The 11,607-nt window shown below is 37.4% G+C and overlaps 1 protein-coding gene across 2 annotated transcripts; it reads left to right on the top strand.

Annotated features, from left to right (window-relative positions):
• Positions 1-313: 313 nt before the first annotated feature.
• On the top strand, positions 314-11,519 carry LOC129364682 (armadillo repeat-containing protein 3-like). Of its 2 annotated transcripts, XM_055037490.1 has the most exons (18): positions 314-400; positions 622-667; positions 1,444-1,561; positions 1,717-1,842; positions 2,011-2,079; positions 2,210-2,385; positions 2,549-2,743; positions 3,493-3,676; positions 3,786-3,938; positions 4,039-4,147; positions 5,013-5,262; positions 6,170-6,306; positions 6,544-6,706; positions 7,212-7,306; positions 8,482-8,577; positions 8,894-9,058; positions 9,283-9,445; positions 10,259-11,514. In XM_055037490.1, exons 2-18 carry the CDS (start codon positions 644-646, stop codon positions 10,460-10,462), a joined length of 2,427 nt encoding a protein of 808 aa, XP_054893465.1. In that variant the 5' UTR covers positions 314-400; positions 622-643; the 3' UTR covers positions 10,463-11,514. The 2 variants fall into 2 exon arrangements, with proteins under 2 accessions (XP_054893465.1, XP_054893466.1); XM_055037491.1 differs by lacking the exon at positions 8,482-8,577 and having other exon boundaries at positions 10,259-11,519.
• The last annotated feature ends 88 nt before the right edge of the window (positions 11,520-11,607 follow it).

The raw sequence follows: 11,607 nt of genomic DNA, 5'->3' as shown, positions 1-11,607 counted from the left end.
TTTACAACAATGGGTTTCTGTACAATCTGAAAACAACATTTATTTACATTATTTTTATTTGGAGAATGAATACCATTATATAAAAGTTCCATCCATCCATCCATCCATCCATCCATCCATCCATCCATCCATCCATCCATCCATCCATCCATCCATCCATCCATCCATCCATCCATCCATCCATCCATCTACAAAACAAAACCAATCGTACTGTATCAACATCTTTCTTATGTATAGTGACGTGTTTGTTGCGTGCATGTATCTTCTTGCCAGTGGGGGCGCTCTCGTGCCGCTGTGGGTCGAACGGGGAGAACGAGTTTCTTGGTTCTGAGCATGCGCGGTCAGAATAAACAAACTTCCAGGAGAAGTATTGTTTACGCTCACTTCCTTTGATCCACAGGTAGGATAAAAGGCATCTTTCATAAGCCCATTTAAAATGTTATGTAAATATATAAAGATTAGTTTTGTGGTCTATTGTATAATTTAGATGTGTCATTTGCACAGTTTTATATTAGCGTTGATCTGTGTCGGCATATGGCTTGATCTCCTTCGTAACCGCTGTAACGGTTATAACTGTATTGTAATTGCATTTATTATTATTAATTTTAAACAACAAAATAGAAAAGAAGACGGGGGAGAGGACATGGAGAAAGAGGACCCGGAAGCGGTATGAAACGCACCTTCTAACTTATCCTAACTTACCTTATAACTTGTTATTTACAACAAGCAAACAATAAACAAAAACAAATAGACAATGAACAGAAACTGATGACTATTTTTGGTCACATGGATGACATTTATGTGGTACCCCTAATTATAATGTAAAAAAAAAAAAGCCTAAAAATATATTCATTGAGTGATGTAGCATAATCTTCACTTCAAAAATATATTTCAAAAAAAGCTTGCATTTAAGCCCACTTCAAGTATTTGGTCGTTAAAAATAGCAAAATAAATTGGTCACTGTGTCATGCTGTTTATGTACAGCATGACACAGTGCTCACTGCTTTAAAATTACTTAATTGATGGTCTTTGGGTCATCAAGTCTAACAGCCAGAATTGGTGCCATAAAATACTGAATCCTAAAAATCTATTAAATGTTCTTAGAGGAGACAAAGTGAACTCCAACTGGCAATAGAGGACTGATATTGATAGTATTGATATAAGTAATTTTGACACTGATACGCACTGATATAAAGAGATATTTTTAAAATGGATGCTTGTACATCCCTGAATATTATTTTTTTCAAAAAGAAAATTTTTGTTTCATAGAATTTGTGAGAGAACATGTTACTATGTTAAGAGCTGACATAGTAACAGCTTTTACTATGTCAAAACAGTAAAAATATTTTTCTCCTTTTTTCTACAACATAGTCCTCCACATTATGTTTTTTTTCTTTTTTTGTTTCTGCCATAGTAATTCTGTATTTCTCTCTTGGCACTCAGATTGGACCACTGTCTCTTGAGAGTAAAGTCCCAGCAACAGTGGTGTTGCTCTTAAGCTCTCAAGAGGAAGACATTCTAGTAAAAGCAAGTGAAGCAATCCGAAAATTTGCTGAGAAAGGTAGAAAACACCACAGACACTAAATCAAACACAAAATTAAACATTAATATTTGTTGTATGTTAATATTGGACTGCTATGTTCTATGTAAACTCATATTTTGGACAAAATTCTATTTTCTTAAGCTTTCTTGCTCGCTGTCTCCCCCTGTTGTTAGGAGAAGAAAACAGAGTTAGACTGCTGGGATTAGGAGCCCTTGGACCTCTCTGCAAACTTATTGATCACAGCAATGAAGTGATCAAACGCAATGCCCTCATGGCCGTGGGAACTATGGCCACCAATGGTAAGTTCTGTGCAATTCATCAGGTATGAAATAAATGAATTTAAGTGAATATTTTTGTCAATACCAGTACATTTTTCTGCCTGTCTAGCTGACCTTTGACTAACTATATCTACATGTTTTAAAGGATTGGTTGACTTTGAATGACTTATTTATTATTTTAACTAAAAGGCGAAGTCAGCGAAGCGCTAAAAAAAGAGGATGTCATTCCATTGCTTTTACAAAAGCTCACAGCTGAAGGTGAGTTATTTTGAGCTTCAGATTTAGTCTCTTAATTATTGTAAAAGTGATCAAAACATAAAAAATCTGATTTTTAGTTCATTGATGTCTTATTTCTTTCTGACATTTTACCCTGTCTTTCTTTCTCCAGGGGATGTTATTGTGCAAGAGTTTGCAACACTGAGCCTTGCTTCTATGGCAGCAGATTTCAACTGCAGAGTCCAGATCAACACCAACGATGGTATGCCACCTTTAATCAAACTCCTCAGCAGCCCGGACCCAGACGTCACAAAGAACTCATTGGAGATCATCTTCAACCTAGTTCAGGTGACTCAGAGCTATGAGCCTAGAGAAAATTACAGGACTATGCTGCAGTAAGTCTTTTCATTTGAAAATATGCCAACATTCATCAGGATTTAAAACACAACTGAACGTATGACTGTCATGTTTTGTGACCCTCTTCTAACCTCTTTGATTTTGATGAATGAAGGACCTCGAGACCCTCAAGGTTCTGCACGAGTTAGGTGCTATCCCCCCTCTTCTGGAGCTCCTTAAGTCCGACTTTCCTGTCATTCAGCACTTAGCCTTACAGATATTTCAGTGTGTCACTACCGATTTGGAAACACAGAAGACCTTCAGGGAGGAGCAGGGATTTGAGAGGTTCATGGATCTTCTCGATAATATGGTGAGTATAGAAATTTTCCCAGAGTCATTTTTCATTTTTATCATGTTTTAGCCATAAACTTCAGTTTATTATATTTGAATTAGAAGTAGGGTTAGACCAACACAAAGGATCTTATGTTTGTTAAGTAAAAATGATACAAGACTGTCGACATCTACAATTAAAAATCAGAAAAGTGTGGTGTACATTTCTATTTACTCTCCGATGAATCGCTGTTCTGCAGGTGGATGTTTTTGGGGTATATCTCCACAACATTTATGCATCAAGAAATGCTTTTTCCAGAAATTTGAATTAGACCATTCAGATTTGGTTTCTTATGAGCAGAGCGCTTTTTTCGGAGGGAATGTCTTGTGGCTTCCCATCACAAGTGTTTTGGACTGGGTTGGATTTTTTGGTGGGGGTCTCTGAGTAAGGAGAGTTAAATACAAAAATGCCTGGGACGCTTTTTAGAACTTTATTTGTAAAATGTTTGAAAACCCCCAAACCTAAATAATTATGCACAACTTTGTTTTAGTCATCACAATTGTACTAGAATATATTGCATCTTTTTGATCGGAAAGAGTCAAAGGACATGCTATTTATGAGAAAAATATACTTTTGATAACAATGTCTTCATTTACTCACTTTTATGAATATTATTGCAATAGGATTAAGCAAAATAGAGGTAGTAAGAACTATTTAGAACTATTGTTTGTGTGCTATGAGACTGACCGTTTATTCCCTACTTGTTTTTTTGTTTATGTCTCTAAAAGGCGCTTAATGACCTACATGCTGAGGCCTTGCAAACGGTGTCAAATTGTTTGGGTGATATGGAGACTCTTCAACTCATCCACAAAAACGGAGGGCTTATAAGGCTGATGGAGTTTGTTCTCGCACCAAGCAGTCCTGAAATCCAGTGCATTGCAATCAAATGCATCACAATGGCAGCTCAGAGTTGTAAGAACATTAAGCAATGATCACATCAGGAACAGATTTAAGAAAATTTAGAACACACTTATAGTAGCTGCTGACGTTTTGTTGTTTGCTTGGATGTTTCTGAACATAGCTGAAAGCCGCGACGTTCTCCACAAGCAGGAGATCGAGAAAGTTCTAGTTGAGCTTTTGTCTGCGGCTGATGACAACGTAAAAACTTCTGCCTGTCAGGCTATCGCAGCCATGAGCTTAAATCCTTGCTTCAAACACAACTTCAGAGATTTGGGTACATAAAAATATACAGACTACATATAGTCACTGGATCGTGACATCAATTATATAGTGACTGCAAGGACATTTGAATTAGTTGGTTTTGTGTGTTTCAGAGGGCATCCCCCCTGTGGTGCAGCTGCTGCGTAGTGAGAGCTCGGCACTGAGAGAGGCAGCGACTCAGGCTCTCTCGAGCCTCACACATTGCAACAAGGCCAATGCGCTGTGAGTGACAAACATCCTGACCGCTTTTCCTCCTGCATGTGTTTCAGTCGTGACTAAGAGCCATTTACTAAACAAGGATTAAGTGTCATAAAGTAAACCACATCCTAATTAGCTACCATGCTTAAAAAAACAAGCAAAAAAAGAAACAGTGAAATTGCAAGAAGATAAACAGCGTACTTATTAGTGAAACCTATAATATGTGATTTCTATGTTCAAGCAGGCAAGACGATAAAGACAAACTGCCGTTCAACAACAAAAACATTCCAAAACAAAAAACATACTTTTATGGAAAATTACTAATTGGGCTCAAGAACATTTATGAAATCCTTGTTGATGACTAGCATTGATAAGAGTGCAAAAAATAATGGAAGACAAAATAACAAGGTAAACAATGAACAAATTTAAATACTTTTAGAGGGACAGTTTGTTTTTAGGTTACCAGAAGATACAATTTCTTTCTTTTCATTTTCAGTCTTTTTTCTATAAATGTTTTATCACATTTTACCTGAAATCTGTCACCCATCAGTTATTTTATGCTTCTTTTTGCGTCATGCCTTCATTACAGTTGTTCTCCAGAAAAACTCTGCATCATCCATCATCTCTGGCTCATTAAACGCTTCTGTGCTTTCCTTCATTTCTCACCTTACTCCCACCTTGAATACATCCAATTCATTTATGTTATTTTTCTGTTTTTATTCAGATTCTTTGCATGTCAACACTTGACAGATTGAGACACATGTCAAAATACATTAGATAGTCTGTGCTTGTAGGACAACATCAAGGAGACTGCAATGTCCGTAACAGTCAGTTAGATTTCATGGTTTCCTGAGCACCCCACCCCATCTACTAACATGGTATCTTCCAGTGCAGTGTATGAGGCAGGGGGCCATCAGATCCTCATCCAGCAGCTTTCTGAAAGCTCTACAAGCACAGTGGCCAGCTCTGCTGCCACTCTTTGTAATATGGCAGAACAGGAGATCATCCAGTCCAGCATCCTGTCACAAGGAGGCGTACAGGCTCTGGTTGAACCCTTGCAGTCCACAGATACACAGGTCCTGATGTACACTGCCCTGTGTGTGGCAAAGCTGGCCTGTAACAACGAAGAAAGGGAAAAGGTTTGTCTAATGAATGATCCCAGCTTAAGAGTTATTCTCATGTTTTCCAGTGATACAAGTATTGTGACATTGGTTTGTTTGTGTGTTTGTTTGTTTCTTTATCAAGAAAAAATTGCAAGTACCAAGGTAAAATTAATAAAATTTCTGCTGCTGTCAACTAACAAAACACTGTGTCTCGCATAAGTACTCCAACCAACAGCCAAGAGGCCAATGGTAACTCTAGAGTAGCTGAAGAGACTCAGCTTAGATGGGAGAATTTGTTTACCGGACTATTTTTTATGGGAAAAATAATCAATAAAGGCTTCATATGTGGAATGTTTTTGAAAGCTTAACTAGAAGAAAGCAATCGTTGAAATTAATTCTAAATGGGGACTTTTTTACGTTTGCCCTAAGCCAAAATGCAGACACACCAAACATGTGGAAGGTGTTTCATCCACATTAAACCAAAATCAAACTTGCAGCAGAATTATAGCGATGGTGGAACAAGACAATGTTCCCATAGTGTAAGACAAAATGACCTGTTCCACCAAAATAAGTTCGAATTAAACTTTTTTGGTTTAGCAGTGAAGGTTATTGTTCTGCTGAAAGGTGGCCAAGTTCGATTTTGGTGCTGATTTGTTTTGATTGAAGAATCCCAGTCAGAGTCCTGATTTCATGTTCATAGACACATTTATTATGGCAATTTCAATTTCACAATTATTCCCTCCTTTGTATTATTCTGACTCAACAAAATTTACAAAACTTTCATACTGAAATGTAAGAACATGTGAAACAGTTTAAGAGCGAAAATACTCTTGCACAGTACTGCATTTAAACCACATAAGTCATTTAAAAAAGCAACTCATTTAGAATATTTTAAAAATTCTTTCCAATTATTTCTTAAATTCTATCTCTTTTTTGAAAACAGTTTCACAAAGCTGGAGGCCTTGAACCACTCGTCAATCTGCTGTATTCCAAAGACAAAGAGCTGCTGAAACATGCGTGCTTGGCCGTGAATGTTTGCGCTCGGGATACATCTTGTGCTGTGAAGATGTGCAAACTTGGGTAAAACACAGATATAAAATATAGTAATAAAATTTCACTATAATTTTTATGACTTGAAATTCAGAAAAGGTAAAGCACTGTTACAACATGTTAAATCTGGGCACAATGTCATTAATGTAGTTTTTCAACCAGCCAGCAGATGGTAGCATGGTACAATTTATTGAGCCTTTTGATTTGGGAAGCGATTGTTTGTATGTGTATTGAATATGTTTTTTCTCACGATTATGTCTGTCTCAGGGCCCTGGAAATACTTCAGAAAATCAACCAGTCAGCAAACCGTAGTTTCAGCGAGTTGGCCATTACCAGCCTGCTTAACTCCAACTTGCCTGTTAAATACAGCCGGATGGGATGTTTGACTCCAAATGACATTATTACAAGCGGCTTTTATGATGTTGGGAAGGTTTGTTTACTAAAATGTGAAGGTCTTGAGTGACAATAAAGAACAATGTAAACAGGGAACAAGACAAATTGTCTTGTTAATGCCAACAGCTGCTTGTGGCCAAAATGCCAATAAACTTCCTAAAACAAATAAGTTTTTATGTAATAAGATCAACTGTCACCAAGTCGCCGGGGCTTAAACTTGGTTTATTCAACCAGCGGTTTGATACTCAAGGCCGCAAAATCAGTTGCTCTTGAGGTTGTCTTTGACTGATGTCGTCATCTTTTTGATGACCTTAAATATTTAAGTGTTGACAAAAACACAGAAAAGGCAAAACCACATTTTTACACTTGAAAATGATAATACCAGATTATTTTTTTCCTACTTTGCTCTCTGGACAACAACCAAAATATTAGTCAGAGATTATTTGTTATTGTTTTTTTTTTTGTTTTGTTTTTGCTTTATTTAACAAAGAACAAAGTATTATTTTATCACCGTTTGATTTATTTCTCTCTGTTTCATACAGGCTTTTCTGGGTCAGCCATTTCTGACTTTGGAGGAGTTGATCAACCAGCCACTCAATCAGAAGCGGGAAATTATTGCTTTCAACATCCCAATGGAGTATGAATATTGAAAAATGCTATAATTTTGCCACTTAATAGATTCTAGTTTTGCATTGTAAAATCTTGTCAAAACAGAGATGTGCAAAGATGCTTGGATCAAAGATTGTGTTTTGGTAAATGTATGGAGCTGAACCCAATCAGACTACTTTGTAGAATAATCATCTGAAAGTTTATAACAAAAATTAACAAGTTTTAAGAATTAACCTGGAATTAGCTACAAAACTATTCATATCTTATTGTTTCTGAGGTTTGTATCTCGGTCTCCCACCCTCCCCCTGTCTGCACCAATCCGATGCTCTACTTTCCCTAGGTTTTTGCTTCTCTTTTCTTCTCTTGTCTTGCCTTTAGTGTGCCCCATCATTGTGGGCTCAGTGGGTAAATGATCCCCTTTTAAGATGCCAAACACTCAGAGCTGTTATGTGTAGACCAAGGAACAAACACATCATTATGAACACACACTGAAGGTGTATCGTATTCATCTAACCTATAAACATTCAGTATGGGATGCCAGGATTCACACTTTGTGTGTTCAGAGAAACATAATTGCTAATATTCTACCTCATTTACTAAACACTCTTAAGTATATGAACCCAGTAACAAATTGTGAAACAGAAAACTGCACACGGCACCTCAGATTCACTCCTTCTGTTTCCAAGAATGCAAAAGAAAAACACCACATTCATTCCTAAGCAGCCTGTTGTGTAATCTAAGCTTCGGTTTGTCCAACTCAAGTAAAACTTAGCATACATCCCAGTGCAGCTTGGTTGGATTTTTGGCTTCTGCTTCATTCTCGTTAGAAATGCAGTGCACGGTTAAATCACAAACATTCTGTGTTCTCAAAAGCTTTTTGGATCGGTTTCTTTGAAACAGTCACAAACACCCAACACATATAGGGGCCTCTCTGTTAACCATCAAGCTTATGCATTGAAAAAAAGATGGAAAACACCATTGAATAATAGGAACATAATCACTTGTCACTATAATACTCACCTTACAGGTATAAGATATTAGGAATGTGATTGTTTTTTAATTCAATTACATTTTATTTATTTATCTATTTATTTTTACTTTTAGGCATATTTTATCTAAAGAAAAGAACGAGTTTGAGAAATACAAATAAGATTGCAAAATAGAGCAACAGTTTTACATACATAAACCTTTTGTGTGCCACAGAGAGACAGTAGATCTAGCAGAAGAGAGAAAACCCAGGCCAACAGAATCACTAATTGCCAAGATAGTGGATGAAATATTAGGACACACAATATCAAAGTAAGTATTTGCTCTAAAGTCTTGACTTGAACTAATTTTAGTATCAGATTTGAAGCAGGAGTGGCGTGCTGTGGTGGCGCAGGCGGTTCGCATGCCCCACGTTTGGGGTCTCAGTCCTTGACGCGGAAGTCGCTGGGACCAGGAGTCAAACCGCATGTCTTCCCCCCTCTCCTTGCCCTCTTTCCTGTCTACCTACTATCAAAAATATGACAAATGCCGCAAAAACTCTTCGGAGAAAAAAAATGATAAAAAATACAGATTTGAAGCAGGAGCATTCTTCTCTATTACAATTGGATTTCACCATCTCTCTGTGCAGAAGGCAAGAAGAGGAAGACAATCCCGATGAAGAGCTCCACGATGTTCTTCCAGAGAAGTCACCAATATCTTTTGGGGATGTCTCTCTGCTTATGCTTATTAAAGAGGCCAAAGACTCTGTCCTTTCACTGAAAGATGAAGGAGAGCAGTATGCAGCCTTGGCCAGGTATATGATGAATTGTGTTGCAAAATGTTGTTAAATATGGAATATCAATTATGCCATTGAGAATAGAAATGAGGTGTTTTTTTTAAAATGCCAAAGTCTTGGAAACAAACAAAACCTGAAAAAACATATTATTATAGATAGCTTGTCGATCCAAACGACATAACACTAACACTTTCAGTTTGGACTGTCTCAACACCTTTATGAGTTTTTGCGGTTTCTGTCAGGTTGGTGAGTGAGGCCATGGGTGGAGCAGTGCCTCGGGAAAGGCTGCACGAATTAAGCTGGATGCTGCACCAAAGTGAGCTCAGGTTTCAACTCAAGTCGAATGTTCTTCCCATTGGTATGATAAACAAGGGAACTTACTGCCACAGAGCGTTTCTCTTCAAGGTATGACTTTCCACAGAATATTAGCAGGTTCTTAACTGTTTTGTTTCTCTCGCTTATCCTCCACTTTCCTGTCACCAAATATTGTCAGTGTTACTTTAACCCTTGTGTTGTCTTGCGGGTCAAAAGTGATCTATTACCATGTTTACCTGTAGAAAAAATACCCAAAACTATATTTTCCGACTTGAAATGTCATGACTTTTCCTAAATTGGCCTCGTCATTAGAAAAAGTGATATTTTTCTAATGACGTGGGCTGTTCACCACTTGGGTACAAGGATTGCCTTATGGATAATTTCTGACTAGGATTAGTATAACTAATTGCATGGCAACTCTGGAAAAAGAACTGTTTGTGATTGTGAAAAAATTGGGATTAGGTACGGTACTTTGCAATAGGACAACATCTCTAAACATACAGCTAAAGAGCTACAGTGAAATGGTTTGGACAAAAGTGTGTTAATGTGTTGTTGTAGCCCCATCAAAGATCTAAATGTGATAGGAAATCTGTGACAAAGCATGAAAGTTGAAGTTCACACATCCAGTCTCATTTATGTTGAGTGTGTTAGCAGAGACTAAGGTTTTCTTCAAACCTGGAAAAAGACTTGCATCTGCTAACTTCAAAAAATGGTGCTTCTGTAAAAATTGTTTTGAAAGACCATGTATCATTTTCCTGTTGAGATCATCAATATGACTATTTTGCAATGGGGCCTAAAATAAAATAAAGTTTGTAGTTCAGATGACTAATGTGCAAATAGGTTGTATAAACTTGGTAGTGATCTGTATTTACGTCCCACTCTGTCTCCTCTTAATCTTTCCAGTGTCTTGCCGATACCATCGGAAAGAGATGCAGTCTTGTTCGTGGTGATTACAATCGAGCCTGGAATGAAGTTATAATCTTCATTGATTACTATAAAAATCCAAGGTTTTCGGTGCCGTGTCGGTACATCGTGGACCTTATGCATCAGCCTGGAACCTTACTTCCAATTGATTCCCCGGCTGCTCAGCAGTATCAGACTATATAGTTTCAACCTGTTTCACATACTTGTACAAAATTTCAATATATATTAACCAAATGAGAGAACCCTGTCCTAAGAATAAGCTATAAGTTACCTCTTCTACCTGTTATTTTTTGTTTGGCTTTGCAAGGGTTAGCCAAACTGATATTTGTTTTAATCAGATCAGACGTTCTTTTATTCTGACATGCAGATTCAGGATGTAGAAATAAATCCAGATCACCTCCTGAGTGTTTGTTGTTCATTGAAAATGCATCCTGAATTGTGGTCTTACCTCAATTCCTTCCCACTGAAGCATTTTCTTGACAGAAAGCAGCAGCTCCCTCAGAACAGGTTCTTCTTTTTTTTTTTTTTTTCTTTTTTTTTTTTTTGCACAATTCCCTGCAAAAAAGCGGGTGAACTGAGTCCAGATGTGCCCATTAAGGTGATGGTTTGATTTTTGACCTGGAAGACCAGTGTGAACTCGTTGCAGCATGAAAGATCCCACCGTAACAGGAGCTCTTGGCTCCACTGAAGGCTGTGCAGAGACCTTTGGCGGAGCAGGGGCTCAAAGTTAAAAATGGGCACATTGACAAATTATAAAGCACCACACAACAACATAGCAGCTAATCAAAAATTGTATTGGATCCTACTATATCATTGCCATCATGTGGGTTCAATAGAACGCAAATGTAGTATATTTTCCCCAGCAGGTATAATGTTGCTGTTTCTGCTGCTGACAATCCTGGAGGGCTGAGCTGGTCTGAGATAATCGCTGTTAAACAGACCAGAGGAGAGAAGGTCAAAGGTTATGAATTTTACTAATTAAGTCCTAATAATATCCATTTAACCTCAAGAACAACTTGGCTGCAGAATTTTTGTAGATCAAAAAAGCTCAAAGGGTTTCACAATGTAATTTTTGTTAGCACCTCTGAGATCTAGAATTGCAAGACTGGGATATCGAGGCAAATAAAACTCAGTAGCTGCGTCCAGGGGCGCACCAGACATTCAGGGGCCCCAGAAATTGTTTAATTGTAACACAGACCATAGATCTAAACCTGTAATTTTCATTTATAGAGAATGACAATGTTATAAAATTTTATTTAATGCATTCTGTGAAAAAGTATGAAAAAAAATAGCTGAGAAAAAAAATACATTTAGCATTTTATTAGGAA

The sequence above is a fragment of the Poeciliopsis prolifica genome, unplaced genomic scaffold (assembly GCF_027474105.1).
Source record: "Poeciliopsis prolifica strain line A6 unplaced genomic scaffold, Auburn_PproV2 SCAFFOLD012, whole genome shotgun sequence".
Classification (NCBI taxonomy): domain Eukaryota; kingdom Metazoa; phylum Chordata; class Actinopteri; order Cyprinodontiformes; family Poeciliidae; genus Poeciliopsis; species Poeciliopsis prolifica.
The sequence above is the reverse complement of the archived record's forward strand: the minus strand, read 5'-3'. Positions and strand labels throughout refer to the sequence as shown.

Excerpts from the sequence above, each read along its gene's own strand:
- LOC129364682 (XM_055037490.1), top strand. The coding sequence starts at position 644 with ATGGAGAAAGAGGACCCGGAAGCG. Across the intron at positions 7,307-8,481 it reads GCTTTCAACATCCCAATGGA|AGAGACAGTAGATCTAGCAG; the intron begins GTATGAATATTG and ends TGTGTGCCACAG. Across the intron at positions 9,059-9,282 it reads CAGTATGCAGCCTTGGCCAG|GTTGGTGAGTGAGGCCATGG; the intron begins GTATATGATGAA and ends GGTTTCTGTCAG.